Genomic DNA, 17,136 nt, shown 5'->3' with positions numbered 1-17,136 from the left:
TTTTGTGTATCATTCACCACCATCCATTTCTAGAAATTTTATCATCCAAAACTGAAACTCTCTAGCCATTAAACACTAAATCTCTATTTCCTTCTTTCCCTAGTTCATAGCAACCACCATTCTACTTTCTGTCTCTATGATCTATGAATTGGACTACCAGGAACTTCATATTAATGGTATCATGTAATCATGTAATATTTGTCCTTTTGTGACTGGCTTATTTCATTTAGCTTAATGTCTTTGAGGTTTATCCATGTTGCAACAAGGATAATGCATATATCAAAATTTTTTTCCTTTTTAAGGCTGAATAATAATCTGTTCATTGTATGTATTTACCACATTTTGATTATTCATTCATCCACCAGTGGACACTTGGGTTGCTTCTACGTTTTGGCTATTATCAATAATGCTGTGAACATGGGTGTACGAGTATCTGAGTTCCTTTTACTTCTTTGGGGTATATACCAGGAGTAGAATTGCAGGATCACATGGTGATTTTATGATTATTTTTTCTGGAGTTGCCACACCTTTTTCTGTAGCACCTGCCCTGTTTTATATGGGGTTCTAATTTTTTACATCCTTATGGCATTGTATGGGGTTCTAATTTTTTACATCCTTACCAACACTTATTATTTTCGGTTGATTAAAAAAACCATAGCCTAGGCTGAGCACGGTGGCTCACACTTGTAATCCCAGCACTTTGGGAGGCTAAGGTGGGCAGATCACGAGGTCAGGAGTTTGAGACCAGCCTGACCAACATGATGAAATCCTGTCTCTACTAAAAAATACAAAAATACAAAAAATACCAACACTTACATCATATGGGGTTCTAATTTTTTACATCCTTACCAACACTTATTGTTTTTGGTTGATTAAAAAAAACCATAGCCTAGGCTGAGCGCAGTGGCTCACACCTGTAATCCCAGCACTTTGGGAGGCTAAGGTGGGCAGATCACGAGGTCAAGAGTTTGAGACCAGCCTGACCAACATGATGAAATCCTGTCTCTACTAAAAAATACAAAAATTACAGGTGTGCGTAGTGGTGCACGCCTGTAATCCCAGCAATTCAGGAGGCTGAGGCAGGAGAATCGCTTGAATCCAGGAGAAGAGGTTGCAGTGAGCCGAGGTCATGCCACTGCACTTCAACCTGGGGGACAGAATAAGACTCTGTCTCAAACAAAACAAAACAAGACAAAATGAAAAAAATAGCCTAATGTGTGTGAAGTGATACCTTATTATGATGCTGATTTGCATTTTCCTGATGACTAACAATGTTGAGCCTTTTCTTATGTGCTTATTGGCCATTTGTATATCTTTTTTGAGAAATGCCTGATATATTCTAGATATCAGTTCTTATTGGATATTTAATTTGCAATTATTTTTCCCATTGTGTGGGTTCCCTTTTTACTCTGCTTATAGTTTTTGAGTCCAAATTATCTATTTTTCTTTTTGTTGCTCTTGCCTTTAATATCATATCCAAGAAATCATCACCAAATCCAATGCCATGACATTCTTCTCCCAAATGCTCTTGCATTTGGGTCTTTGATCCATTTTGAGTTAATTTTCATATATGATGTAAGGTAAGGGTCCACCTTCATTCTTTTGCATATGGATACCCAGTTTCTCAGCATCATTTGTTGAAAAGACTGAATGGCCTTGGCACCCTTGTCGAAAAACCATTTGACTATATATGCAAGAGTTTATTTCTGGGCTTTCTATTCCATTGGTCTATATATCTGTCTTTATGCTGTCATCATACTGTTTTGATTACACTAGCTTTGTAGTAAGTTTTGAAATCAGGAAATGTGAGTTCTCCAACTTTGTTCTTTTTCAAAATTGTTTTGGCTATTCAGGATCCCTTGAGATTCCTTTTTTTTTGAGATGGAGTCTCGCTTTGTCACCCAGGCTGGAGTGCAGTGGTGTGATCTTGGCTCACTGCAACCTCCACCTCCCAGGTTCAGGTGATTCTCCTGCCTCAGCCTCCTGAGTAGCTGGGATTACAGGCACCCGCCACCATGCCTAGCTTTTGTATTTTTAGTGGAGACGGAGTTTCACCATGTTGACCAGGCCAGTCTCGAACTCCTGACCTCAAGTGATCCACCTGCCTTGGCTTCCCAAAGTGGTGGGATTACAGGTGCAAGCCGCTGTGCTCGGCCTCCATGTGAATTTTATAAAGAATGTTTCTCTTTCTACAAATAGGTCATCAGGATTTTGATAGGGATTGGATTGAATCTGTAGATTGCTTTGGTTAATACTGACATCTTAAGACTTCTTAACTCTGAAATATGAGTGGATAGTTAAGAATAACCAGATATTTAAAGAAAGCTGTCAGTAGGAAAGACAACAGCAGAAATGGTCAACAGAAACTCAGAAACAGTGCAGAAAACAGAATAAAACTTAAAAATAACTATAATTAACATCAGAGATAAGATCTATTAGTCCAGTCTTGTTTTGTAGCAGTGCCAAAGAAGCAAAAGTAACAGAACAATAAAGACCTCTTAGAAATTAAAAATACAATAGCCAGAAATTTATTTTTATTTTTATTTTTTAAATTTTCTTTTTAATTCTCAGCAAGGCAAGTTACTTCTATAGAAGGGTACGCCCTTACAGATGGAGGAATGGTGAGCGCACACTTGGACAAGGGAGGGTAAGGGGTTCTTATCCCATACGCATGTGGCCCTTGCTGCTGTGTCGTTCCCCTGTTGGCTAGCGTTAGACTGCACAGGCTAAACTAATTCCAATTAATAGCTAGAATTTTTTTTTTTTTTTTTTTTTTTTTGAGACGGACTCGCTCTGTCACCCAGGCTGGAGTGCAGTGGTGCAATCTTGGCTCACTTCAGGCTCCACCTCCCGGGTTCACGCCGTTCTCCTGCCTCAGCCTCCCATGTAGCTGGGACTACAGGTGCCCGCCACCACACCCAGCTAATTTTGTTTTTGTATTTTTAGTAGAGACAGGGTTTCACCATGTTAGCCAGGATGGTCTCGATCTCCTGACCTTGTGATCCACCCGCCTCGGCCTCCCAAAGTGCTGGGATTACAGGCGTGAGCCACTGTGCCCAGCCCAGAAATTTTTAAAAATATATGTATATACAGACATACAGGTATGTATATGTGTATATATGTATGTGTTGTATATATATAAATAAATGTTGAAAAATAAATATTGGAAGATAAATGTTCTAGAAAGCAGAGAGATGGGAAATTTTAGAGGAAACATGAGAAAAATTAAGGAATAAATCCAGATCCATAAAAATTATAAATGCGTTTAACTGCAAGAAACAGAACCCTTCAAGAATAAGTTTCTGGAACAAATAGGGATTTTCATTTCCTTTCACAAAGCAAGAAGCATAGAGGTAAATTATTGTAAGACTAGTTCTACAGCTCAGTTGTCAGATACTTGGTTGAATCTCTATAGTCCCTTTGGCTTTTCTGTCAAGACCACAGCAGATTTTTAAGATCTTTCCCTCATACAACTCCTCAAAGCAGAAAGCAGAGAACAGAGAAATTCTCTTGTATACTAAGCTCTTGCTAGGAGGAAAATCTTTCTCAAAAATCCACTATAACTCTTCCTTTTATATCTCATTGACTAGAATGAGGTCACATATCACCCCTATATCAGTGACTATGCTTACATTTCCTGAAATAAGAGTCTAATAAGTCAAAAATTTCCAGTGTTCACAATTTTTCTTCAGATTAGTTTGTATGCTGTCAAGTAGAAGTTGTGCTATGATTATTTTATTCTATAACATTTCAACAGAAACCCCTTTTAAATTTCTGTAGGAAGATAAATCATCAACTACTTGTTCTTGCTTCTTCTCTTCATTGTAGCAAAACAGAGAAATTGGTTACACCACCATCAGAAATCCTCTTGATTTTCTTTTTCCCATGTGCTAATTTATTTAAAAGCCATCTTTTCAGTTCTAGATGTTCTCCTACTGGCAGATAACAGTTAACATTCTATTGATTCCCTCGATGATAACTACAGTGAAATATGAGATACAGTCTCTAAAGAATTTCAAATTTATCTTCTCAGTTGATCTTTGGTTCCCTTTTTTCTACCATCATCCAAAGGAAGAAAAGATAAGTTTACTCTGAAAAGTTGTTCCCCAGAGTTTCTTCATTTCCTCTCAGTGTTTCCATATTCATTTATCCAACAAATTATTGGAATGCCTTGTATGTGTAAGATATAATGCTAGATGCTTTTCTAGTAGTAGATTCTTCTTTCTGTACTTGATTTATTGGAGCCCAGAGGTGAAGGGATACTGTCTCTGTAATCACCCTACAGCTGAGTCCTAACTACTTCAGAATTTATGGTTGAATCCTACAGTTCCCTGTAGACTGATGAAGACAGTAACAGCTCCTGACATTTACTGCGTACTTACTATATATCAGGTACTAATCATATATTAGTTCATTTAATCTTCAGCCTACCCTTTGAGTTACACTTAACTATTCTCATTTCCATTTTATAAATGAAGCAATTCAGGCACAGAGGGATTTAATAATACGGCCAAGGTTACACAACTTGTAAATGGTAGCCAAGGTTTGAATCCCAGACGTTCTGAATTTACAGCCCATGCGTTTAATCACCTTATCATTCTTAACGCTTGGCAACCTCTCTGATTTTTAGTCTATACAGAACCTAGAATAATACAGAGGCATTGTGTCAAACCCTTCAATGAAATGAATACTGGAAGCTGGGTGCTTCCTGTGGAATGCAGAATAGTCCATTATATATTATTTATGGGCAGTTTGTAAGATTTCATTTTATCTTGGGAGAGTAAGAATAATTAGACTAAATTTAATTAAAGATAAAAAATAAAATTTTTATTTCACTGCTTTTTCTCATTACATTGAAATTAAATAGATCCTTAGATTTTTTCCCTTCTATTTTAATTGAGAAATAATTCACATACTATACGATTAACTTTTTAAAACTGTGTAATTCAGTGGTTTTTACTATATTCACCACTATCTTATTCCAAAACATTTTTATCACTCCCCAAAAGAAACCCTTTATGCATTAGTAGTCATTCCCTGCAGCCCCTGACAACCACTGATCTACTTTTTGCCTTTATGGATTTGCTGGTTGAAATATTTCATATAAATAGAATTACATTATGTGGCCTTTTGTGACTGGCTGCTTTTACTTAATATAATGTTTCCAAAGTTTGTTTATGTAGTAGTATGTATCAGTACTTCATTTCTTGTTATGGCTGAATATTTCATCATACACATATGTCATGTTTTGTTTATCCATTCATCAACTGATGAACATTTAGGCTACTTATATGTTTTGGCTATTATTAATAATGCCACCATGAACATTCACGTGCAAGTTTTTGTGTAGATATATTTTCATTTTTCCTGGCTGTATGCCTAGGAATAGAATTGCTGGGTCTTGTGGTAACTCTGTTTTACACTTTGAGGAACTAACTGCCAGACAGTTTTTCAAAGTTGCTGCACTATTTTGTATTCCTAACAGCAATGTATGAGGGTTACAGTTTCTCTCCATCCTCATCAACACTTGTTATTATCTATTTGTTTTTTAATTAAAGCCATCTTAGTAGGTGTGAATTGGTATTTCATTTGGTTTTGATTTGCAGTTTCCTAATGACTAATAATATAGAACATCTTTTCATGTTCTTGTTAGCCATTTGTATATCTTCTTTGGAGAAATGTCTATTCAAATCCTTTGCCCACTTAAAAAAACTGGGTTTGTCCTTTTATTACTGAGTTGTAAGAGTTCTTTAGGCCAGGCATGGTGGCTCACACCTGTAATCCCAGCACTTTGGGAGGCCGAGGTGGGTGAGTCCAGGAGTTCGAGATCAGCCTGGGCAACATGGCGAAACCCCGTCTCTACAAAAAATACAAAAATTATCCAGGCGCGGTGGTGCATGCCTGTAGTCCCAGCTGCCCGGGAGGCTGAGATGGGAGGATCGCTTGAGCCTGGGAGGCGGAGGTTGCAGTGAGCCAAGATGGCAGAGTCACCCAGGCTGGAATGCAGGGGTGCCATCTTGACTGACTGCAACCTCTGCCTCCCAGGCTCAAGCCATCCTCCCACCTCAGCCTCCCGGGCAGCTGGGACTACAGGCGTGCATCACTGTGCCCGGATAATTTTTGTATTTTTTGTAGAGATGGGGTTTTGCCATGTTGCCCAGGCTGGTCTCAAACACCTGGACTCAAGTGATCTGCCCGTCTCGGCCTCCCAAAGTGCTGGGATTATAGGTGTGAGCCACCGCACCTGGCCAGGAGTTCTTTATATATTCTAGATAGTAGATCCATGACTTGCAAATATTTTCTCCCGTTCTGTGGTATTTTTTCCCACTCTTTCAATTTTGTATTTTGAAGTACAAAAGTTTAAATGTGGATGGAATTCCAGTTTATCTATTTTCTGTGGTTGCTGTGCTTTTGGTGTATCATATATGAGAGACCATTGCCTAATCAAAGGTCAGGATGATTTACTCCTGTGTTTTTTCCTGGGAGTTTTATAGTATTAGTTATATAGCCAAAACAGGTTTAGTTGCTTGCTGCCTGCAGAGTCCAATTAGTAAGAGCAAAGTCTAGTATAAAGTGACTTTTTTATTCCAAAGTTAGCTTAAAGGAAGAAGAAGTACAGGCTTCCTGCCTTAAGGGTACTGCTTCCCTGTTGGAGCAGAAAGTGGGTGCTTTTAAAGAAGGTGCCTACACGGGGGCAGAAATGAGCAGGTGGAAGATCTGCATATTCCCTTTGGTGCCTTCCCTTTCAGGCAGTCAAGTTGGTGGCTTCATGGGCAAAAATACCTCAGAGGTGGCTGAAAACTCTAGCAGGCATACTTTTAGTTGTAGATCAACTGTTACCTCTTGAGGCAACCTCCTGATGGGTGAAAGTTCCGCTCAGGATTGTCTAAGCACATAATTAGATCAACTTGCCTTGTAGGGAATGTCTGGCGAAAAGGAGATAAAAAGCCATAATTGCATTTCTTTTATTCTTTCATCATTTTCTTTTTGAAACAGAATCTCATTCTGTCACTCAGGTTGGAGTGTAGTGGCATGATCTCGGCTCATTGCAGCCTCTACCTTCTGGGCTCAGGCGATCCTCCGGCTTCAGCCTCCTGGGTGGCTGGGACTATATATGCATGCCACCATGCCCAGCCAAGTTTGTATTTTTTGTAGAGATGGGGTTTCACCATGTTGCCCAGGCTAGCCTCAAACTCCTGGGCTCAAGTGATCTGCCTGCCTTGGCCTCCCAAAGTATTGGGATTACTGGTGTGAGCCACCACCCCTGGCATATAATTGCATTTCTAAAGAGCTAAGTAGGTAGTGGGGAGGAGAAGGAAAGAAAAAGATAATTAACTCTTTCTCAGAAAAATGGGGGTGCTCAAATGTGTAATAGGTATGTGACCCATTTTGTTTTATTTTTAATTTTTGTAAAGATGGAGTCTATGTTGCCCAGTCAGGTCTTGAACTCCTGGCCTCGAGTGATCCTTCTGCCTTGGCCTCCCAAAATGCTGGGATTACAGGCGTGAGCCAACATGCCTGGCCTATTTCGAGTTAGTTTTTGGATATGTTGTGAGGTAGTAGCCCAACTTCATTCTTCTGTATTTGGATATTCAGTTGTACCAGTGCCAGTTGTTGAAGTGACCATTCTTTCTTCATTGAATTATCTTGCCGGCATTGTAAAAAAAAATCAATTGACTGTAAATGTAAGGTTTTATTTCTTCTTCTATTGAGAAATAATTCACATACTATATTATTCACTTTTTTAAAGTGTGTAATTCAGTGGTTCTTAGTGTATTTACACAATGGACAGCTGTCACCACTATCTGATTCTAAAATATTTTTATCATTCCCACAAAGAAACCCTTTATGCATTGGAAGTCATTCCCTCCAGCCCCTGACAACCACTGATCTACTTTTTGCCTTTATGGATTTACTAGTTGCACCTTGTTCTATTCTGTTCTGTATGTGTGTTCTTATTCCAAAATTATTACACTGTCTTGATTACTATAGTTTTATAGTAAATTTTGGAATCAGGAAGTATAAGTCCTCCAACTTCTTTCTTCTTTTGTAAGATTGTTTTGATAATTTCAAGTCTGTTGTATTTCCATATGAATTTTAAGATCAGCTTGTCAGTTTCTACAAAAAAAAATTGAGATTTTGATAAGGATTGCATTGAATCTATAGATGAACTTGGGAAGCGTTGTCATTTTAATGATATTAAGTCTTCTTAGATTCTTTTTGTTTGTTTGTTTTGAGATGGAGTCTTGCTCTTGTTGCCAGGCTGGAGTGCAGTGGCATGATCTCAACTCACTGCAACCTCCGCCTCCCAGGTTATCAATTATTACTAATACAAATATTTATTGGATTTTTTTCTATGTGGTAGTCTCTACAATAATTTGTTTTACTTGTATTATCTCATTTAGTCCTCACAAAATTATTTTGAAGTTGAGAGAAATTTGCCATATAAAGAAGAGTATGATAAAATATTCTAAAGGAGATAAAGGACACCTCTTCTGGATTTTAGCAAAGAGAGCTTAGAATTAGACTTTTTGAAAGATATTTAGTGTTTTGATGAGAAGGAATAGGGTTTTTGAAAAATTGTCTCCTGAAGTAGTAGTATCTGGTATCTGTAGCATTTTGAATAACCAAAAGAATTTTGGTGGTGGTGGTTGTGGTTGAGGTTTGCACATATGTTGGAGTGGCTTGCTCATATTAGTAGAGTGAGAAAACAGAGGAAAAGGGAAAAGTAGATGATATGAGAGAAAACTGAGGGAATGGTAGACTAAGGCCCTAAACACCCAATATTAGCACTGAAGTGAGAGTAGAAGAAGAATGGGGAAAGATGTGGAGAATTATGTAGATAAAGAAGTAAACTTTTCATTTGATGACTTTGATCTTCAGAGTGGATTTGAAGGTAATGTTATTTTCAGAGTGAATTAAAAATTGAGGGATGAAGTTAAGATCCAGAGAAGAATTAGGAAGGTTGGAATAACTGTTGTGACTATAATATGATATTAAAAACAAGCATGATTTTCAGGCAGTAGTGTGAAGGACCAGGCAAATCTAAGTTCCATAAATTGATCATAGAACTAATTAGACTAGTTTTATTATTTTCTCCAACAGTGTGTGGTAACCTGACAGCAAAAAAATAGAACAATTGAATGGTCAGACTTACCCCAAATTTGTATCTGGCAAACTAGTTGGTAAAATAACAAGAATTAGCCAGAAAATCTAAGATATCACCAATGGCATTGTTGCAGTTGTGAGCCGCAAAGTATGTGAAGGAAGACAACAATGGCCAAATCTTACTGTTTGAGAGATTAATGTTGACCTTGAACAGATTAATGTAATGAGATAGACATTTAAGAAGTTGGGATAAGTATGTGTGCCCCAGGGGTGTGTGAGGTTCTAAATTGACATCTTTTCATCATTTTTATTGCGTTTGTAAAGACTATGATGTTTCTCCAGGTCTTGAAGGTAGAATGGAAATAAATGCCTTTAGAGGTGAGAGGTTTAGAGAAATCTGTGGCAGAGTGTTAAAAGAGTAATTGAAGTTCATACTGAATGCAGCAAGGGTAGTAGGTAAAATGAGCCAGGGGCCCTGGTAGATGGCAGCTTCGAGGATGGGGAGAGATGGAATAAGTAGATGTTTTGTACTTAACAAAAGGAAAAGCTATTGATAGATGTGGTAAAGTGATAGTTTATAATCTGTCATGGAGGGATCAGTATACTTTCAAAAATTAAAGCTAACATTTTGGTAAGGAAATATGTTTGGAAAATTTTTCTGTTCATTACTTTTCTTAAGGTTTATTTTGTATAGTAACTGTACTTGCTCAGGTGACAGTAAATAAGAATATTTTATCCATGCAGGAGGAACCTTTGTGTTCCAGACTGCATTTATGTGATCTTCAAAGAGTAGGAATTGTGTTTGTCTTATTTGTGGTTGTAGTCTGAGCCCTAACAGTGCCAAGCACATGTATCAGTATATATTTACTGAGTGATTGAAGGCTTAATAAATAAATCGTATTGAGAGAAATACGCTTAAGTAATTAGGCCTTGGTACTGAAAGCTAAACCAAATTGTAGCTCAGAAAATTTGGAATCTATTTGTTTATAATGCCCTGATCTACTATGAAACAGGGTCTGGGTAGGGCAACTAGCAGGCTGTAAACAAAGAAGACCTTTTGATGAAGTTTAAATCTCTTACCTCAGTAGCTCTTGTTACTGTTCCCCACCCCCCTTATTTTCTTCAAAATTATGTGGTAAGATGCAGCATAGCGGGGTCCTGTGGCCCTTATTGAAATGAAATTTCTCTTTCATTCTCCTCTACATTTTATAATTCTCCCTTGCTCCCTTACGTTCAGACTTTATAGCATGGCGTATATACTCTCTACAATCTAATCCCTTTCACCTTTTCAGCCTTATTGTTTCTCTACCTATTTTTCATTTAAATTTCTTTCTTTCTTTTTTAAGAAAATAGGGATGCTTCTAAAGCTTCATTTAAATTTCACAAACATATATTGATCTTTTTCTATGTCCCAGGTATTGTATGACGTTGAGCTATACCAAGCTATAGTTTTTCCTGTGTCTTAAACTTTCTTGCCTTTGTTACAGAAAAAACAAACTCTTTGTTACAGAATTTTTCCCATATATAGGACTCCTTCCTCCCTACTTTCTTCGTCCAAGTGCCAACCTTTCAAGGCTATTCTCCTTCCCCATTATTACCTTGTGTCAAGAATATTGTTTACTTCTCATGTACAGCAGTTACACAAATAAAAATACACCGTCCTACTCCACTGCCCAACAGTAAACTCCTTGAGAGACAGGAAAGGCCATTTTAAAATCTTTGCTTCTCTCTTTCATAAATGTTTGTAGTATTGCATCTATTTGAGATGGTAGGTAGAAATAGTAGAGCATGGTGTGAGTGAGGGGATTACCAATGCCTAAAAGAACTATGGACTTGTATATTCCAATTCGTTCAGTGTCATTCTGTTCTTTTAAAATTTGGTATCTTGTATGGTTGCTTGACTTTATAGCCTTCGTCAAATGAAACTTCTAGGAAGATACCCTGATGGATAGATAGTAGCCCCAGAATTTCTAGGCTGTAGGGTATAAGCCACATTTTCAAATACAATTCTGTTTTTTGTTGTTTTTTTTTCACAAGGCTTACGGCTTTGCATACAAGTTCCAATCTCTAAGCAGCATTTGGTGGGGAAAGAAGTCATCAAACAGCCATACTGAGAAGAATAAAGTATTTTAACTGATAACTATTTCAGAAAGAATGTGGCAGTTACATATCTTCTAAACCCTATTAAGGAGGTTTTGGTGCTAACAGTGAGATCTGGTACTGTGTCCTAAATTTTGAGGGTTTTTTGGACAAATCTTTAATACCTCATGTCCTTTTCAACTTCTTTTTCTGTTGAGAGAGAGAGAACTAATGGAATTCATATGCCTACAACTTTTCCAGGACAAAATAATTCTCTTAATGGGAGGAACACTTATCCTTGATACAGTGTTTTATCTTATGTTAGACCGATTTGGAAGGTAAATATAACTGGACCAGAAAATTGGAAATACTGTGCTTTTTTATTATTCATGGACCATCTAGATATCACATATGTATAGGTCAAATTTATCAGGTGTAATATAGTGTAGTATCTAATAACAAAGAATTTATCAATTTAAAGATGAAAGTATTCATTTATAGTATTTCTGGCACTTATTTTGTAATTTGAAACTTAAAACCCTATCAACTGGTGAAAAGATTGTAATCAAAGGCTAAAATTTTATGTTCTCTTTTGTTAATGTCAGGACAAAGTCCGGACTGAATATAAGTCTGCTTTATTTTATAGGCCTATGACGAATACACCAGCAAGCTAGATGCACTCCAACAAAGAGAACAACAGTTATTGGAATCTCTGGGGAACGGAACTGATTTTTCTGTTTCTAGCTCTGCATCAATGGACACCGTTACATCTTCTTCTTCTTCTAGCCTTTCAGTGCTACCTTCATCTCTTTCAGTTTTTCAAAATCCTACAGATGTGGCACGGAGCAACCCCAAGTCACCACAAAAACCTATCGTTAGAGTCTTCCTGCCCAACAAACAGAGGACAGTGGTGAGTCAGTTTTAATATCACCATTTTGCTGTTTCTTTGTATTTTTCAGACAGATCAGTTGTTGAAAATTAATATATTATTATTTCATACTCAGAGGTCATGCAAATAGAGGCATCCATGTCATGTAGGAATGAAAAAGATATAATTATTTGGTGGCAAAGTCTATATTCCTTAACTGAAATAGATGGTATTGTCTCTAGTGTTGAATTTGACATTTAAACCTGTCTGCCAAACTTGAACCACAGTCATGTCTAAGCACTAGTTTAAAATAAATCAGGATTTTAAGACTTGAGCTTGTTCATTATCTAATGTGTGTCAGGTAAGCCTCATTCTTCACCCTTGAGAAATCTCCTTTCTGAGTTATATTATCAGATGTTGAATGTTCAATGTGATTGATATGTTTCCTCTCATTTACTTAATTTTTGGTTGTTGAATATTAGTATTACCATTGGAACAGCATACCCTGTAAGTAACATTTGAAGCATTTAAAGAGAAATCTGTGGAATTATTGTGGGTGGTCTATAATCCTTAAGTGCAACGAATATTGTTAGTAGACTTAATAAGTAACCCATCCGTATACATCACTACACTACTTTTTAAATGTCTGTGGTTACTTTTGACAATAAAAATGCCAAATACAACTGAAGTCAAAATTTTTCATTTTTTTTCTCTGACAACAGAAATCAAAAGTGCAGTTGGTTATTGTTTAATGTTCCAAAAATTCCTTTCTGACTTAAGAAAAAAATGTTATTATAGAGGCGTTTTACTCTCAGAAGTTAAGAATTCCTGCATATGAGTTTAGAAAACTAATGGAGTTACAAGTTACCAGCCTGTAAGTTTTTATCTTAGGAAATATGGCTTTCTAAAGGCATCATTTATTGTCAGGGAATAAAAAGTAATAAAATAAAAAGTCATACTTTTTCTGCCCTTTTTCCATGTACAGACAAAAGTTCGTTGTAAAAAATGGACTCTAATTTTTCATTGTACAGAATTACAAATCAATTTGTAAAACAAATCCAGTTCTCCTACCCTTTCTCTTTATTCTGTTGGGTAGAATGAAATTAAAATTATTTTTCCCACATTAAGATGGGGAATTACTAAGCATATCTTTCCAGGGATGCCCCAGTTAAAAGGGGGAATATCAACATATGAATTATCCGTGAATAGATAATCTTTGAAGCAGCCTAACAAAACTGTGGCAAACATCCCATCCCCAGTAGATCTTAAATTAATTCTTTATTGTCTGTATTCATGAACAGAAGGTAGGAAATGTGTTCTTCAGTCCCGGGCATTTCCCTTCTCTTCATCACGGTATTGTTCCTTCCAGGTTCTGCTAAACTTAGTAATTGTGTGAGTTTCTATATACAAATGTAAAATTGGGGTTGTTGGAGCCTTTCAAATTTCTCAACCTAATGATTAAGTTTAACTAGCCTCCGGCCGGGCGCAGTGGCTCACGCCTGTAATCCCAGCACTTTGGAAGGCCGAGGCGGTCAGGAGGTCAGGAGATCAAGACAATCCTGGATAACACACGGTGAAACCTTGGCTCTACTAAAAATACAAAAAAATTAGCCGGGCGTGGTGGCGGGTGCCCGTAGTCCCAGCTAATTTGGAGGCTGAGGCAGGATAGTGCTGTGAACCCGGGAGGCGGAGCTTGCAGTGAGCCGAGATCGCGCCACTGCGCTCCAGCCTGGGCGACAGAGCGAGACTCTGTCTCAAACAAAACAAAAAAAAAAAAAAAAAAAAGTTTAACTAGCCTCCTCATATTTATGAGAGAGGCCAAGAGAAATTTACAAGCATCACTAAAGCTTATAATTTCCCTTTTAAAAAGAAATAAAAACAACTGAGACTCTTCAAAGATATAAAATGATCATAAATGAATAACTATTAGGCAATTGACTAGGCTTACCTTAATTATTCTGGCTAGGCTTAGATTAAATAAGTAACTTGTTCTTGTCCATCATACTCCCAGTTTAACAATTTGTATTCAATACTCAGAAAAACTGTGTATCATGAACTTAAAAGGCCTTATAAATCATCAATAAATGGGTTTGTGGTATTAAACTCTTTCAAGAACATTATTTTGCCATTCTCTCTTTTATCTGAATCTAAATCCTTTTCTTAACTACCTCTTTTCCTCTCCTTTTCTTCCCTCAATTCTTAGTAACATTAACAGTTACTATTCGAGCATTTGCCATGTTGTGTTCCAAGTTGTGTGCTAAGGACTTTACGTATATCTTCTCAGCCAGGATAATTCACATTCTGAGTAAAATTGTTTGTGGTAGTGAATGACAGCTCCTCCATCAAAATACATGTTTCTGTTTGTCCTAAACACTCAGGAACAAAGGGCAATAGAACCTACTAGCAGCAAATGAAGTCAAGTACCAAGAATGAGATTATGTTTTTTAAAGTGGACTTAGATTTGTAGTCCAAGATAGCACACTAAACACTTGCCTTCATATCTTTGTTCCTCTCCAGAAATTTCATTGAAATGATAGTAAAGATATGTAAAAAGAATAATAAAACAGGATAGGATTCTGTCAGAGGACTAGAGACGTTTAAGAATTCCTGGAAGATGGAAAATATATGAATGGTTACGTAAATAAGCCAAAATAGAAAACCAAACAAAATACTAGGAGCTAGATTCTTACATGAAGGGAGCTATTCTTAGCAAAATCCTGATGAAGCAGATAGCGTAGTCAGCAGATTACAAAGAAGTGGATTTGCCTCTTGGGTAGTCGTCAGGGTAATTAGTCGAAGGTCTTGCTCTGGCGGGAAGACAAAGTCATGTGTCTTCATAAATCGAGCTGGTGATGTAAATATGAATATTTTGAAGGTGTGTGTTAGTTGTGAGTCCTGTGAAGAACCAAAACAAACCAGACTCAATTAAAAACATTGAAATTCTAAATTCAAAAAAAAATTTTTAAAGGTCATGGCCAGATATTTTGAGACGTCTGATAATGGGTTGCTGAGTCCTGAGTCCCCAGTATAGCCTTACATTGCACATGTCCATAGAGATGTGAATGTTGCCTCCTGGAGTTGTACAACAAGGGGATCCTGTTAGTTCCTCTTCTGTATATATGGAGCAAATAATTTATAGCATTTATTCCATGAAAAAGCTCTAAAAGTAGTTTTCTAAACCAAATTTCTGCCTGGAGAGTTCTGTGTGACTGCTGTGTGTGTTTAAATGGTAGAACTGAACATCAGATGTCTCTGAACCTCAGAGAAATCCAGTGGGGTAAAAAGTAAAGGTTAATTACCCAGGAGTAAAATAATACTCTGCTTCCATCTGGAATATACCAGACTTCTCACCTCTGTACCCATTAGTAATCTGTTTGGAAAACAGACTGCTTTCTCCTACTATACTGTCAACACAACACATTTTTGTGACTAGATATGTGGGGGTGTTTCTCCCCACCAAGCAATCTCCAGTTCTCTGTAGATAATCAACTGGGTGTCTCCACCCAGTTGTCTGCAATTGTTGTTAAGTTGCCTTCAATTTAACTCAATTCTGACACTACCTACCCAGGGATAGCGTAGACCCCACAGGTTAAGAGCTCAGTCCCACAAGACTGTCCCTCTCTTGAGATGCTAGTCACAAGTTCCAGGTTGTGACTTACACTTCTGACCAGCTGGCTATAAATCAAGGATTTCCACATCTTCTAATCTTTGATCATTTGCTAGAATAGCTCACAGAACTTCAAGAAACACTTACATTTACTGGTTTGCTATAAAGGATGTTACAAGAGGTAAAAGACAAACAGCCAGATGGAAGAAATGCATAGGGAAAGGTATGTGGGAAGGGATGCAGAGCTTCTGTGCTGTCTTTAGGAGCATCACCTTCCACTACCTCCAAATGTTCAGCATCCTGGAAGCTCTAGGAACATTGCATTTCAGTGATTTTTATGGAAGCTTCATCATATAGGTGTGATATTTACTAGGCCAATCTCTAGGACCTCCCCACTTCTCAGAGGTTGGTGGATGGGGCTGAAAGTTCACGTTATGGCTTGGTCTTTCTTTTGACCACCTTCCATTCAGGAACCCACCAAAAGTCACCTTGTTAGAACAAAAGATACTCCTGTCACCTAGGAAATTCCAAGGGAATCAGAGCTCTGTGTCAGGAACCAAGGTCAAAGACAAATATGAGAACAAAAGATGCACCTGGCACCCTGATCACTCAGGAAATTACAAGAGTTTTAGGAGCTCTGTGCCTAGAACTAGGGTTGAAGGCCAAAGGGTTGAAGACCAAAATATGTATTATTATAAACCACAGTATCAGAGTTTGTCAACATAATAAACCACTTGCCATTTGTTGGACCTATAAAACTGTACAGGAGTAAGTCCACACCAAATCAACCTAATTTTTATTTATAAATATGACTAGAACACCAACAGCAACAGAGAAAACTCAAGAAAAGAAATAAAGCGACTAGAAGATGTAAAAATATTATAGCTCAGGATGTACTTCATTCTTGAAGCCAAATCAGTTTGATATAAAAATCGAGTCATTCAGAGGGCCACAGAGTTTGTGAAAATTGAAAGTATGATTGTTGACTTTTGTTAAACAGAAAGGCCAAATATTAGGATAGCTAGAGTTAATACGTATTTTGGAAAGTAAAGCTAAAGACATACCTTTTAAGATATGAGATAAAGGGGGCAAATATGAGAGAAAAGATAAGAGACATGGAGAGAGCAAAAGTTCCAACTTCTGTTTAATAAACAAAGAAGCAAACAAAAATAGAGGGAAGATGTATTCACAGACATAATACAAGAAAATTTTCCTGTGTTGAACAAAAACCAGCCTTCAGATAGATAGGGGCAACTGACTGTCAACAGGAAAACAAAAACAGAGATTGACCTGGATACTTGCTGTATAATTTGAAAGTTGAAAGAGAACCTTTTCAGAAAGATAAACTGGTAATCTACAGGAGAATGAAAACTGGATTGTTTTCTCATTGGCAAACTGAGGGTTAGAAGGCAGTGGATCAGGGCCATTAAAGATCTGATGGAAGTTAATAGCCAAGCTAATATTAAAAGTAAGA

General features: G+C 37.3%; 1 protein-coding gene across 11 annotated transcripts in view; it reads left to right on the top strand.

Moving 5' to 3' along the window:
- The window catches only part of BRAF (B-Raf proto-oncogene, serine/threonine kinase), a 208,738-nt gene that overhangs the window by 86,018 nt on the left and 105,584 nt on the right, over positions 1-17,136 (top strand). For 10 of the 11 annotated variants that reach the window (XM_055284224.2, XM_055284221.2, XM_055284219.2 and 7 more), the window contains one exon: positions 11,834-12,097. The exons of the other annotated variant lie outside the window; for it this stretch is intronic. In XM_055284224.2, coding sequence (XP_055140199.1) covers positions 11,834-12,097 — 264 coding nt within the window. The remainder of the gene's footprint in view (positions 1-11,833; positions 12,098-17,136) is intronic. 11 annotated transcript variants of the gene reach the window in all.

Source organism: Symphalangus syndactylus, chromosome 6 (assembly GCF_028878055.3).
Source record: "Symphalangus syndactylus isolate Jambi chromosome 6, NHGRI_mSymSyn1-v2.1_pri, whole genome shotgun sequence".
NCBI classification, from domain to species: domain Eukaryota; kingdom Metazoa; phylum Chordata; class Mammalia; order Primates; family Hylobatidae; genus Symphalangus; species Symphalangus syndactylus.
This window is presented reverse-complemented; position numbering and strand designations above follow the sequence as displayed.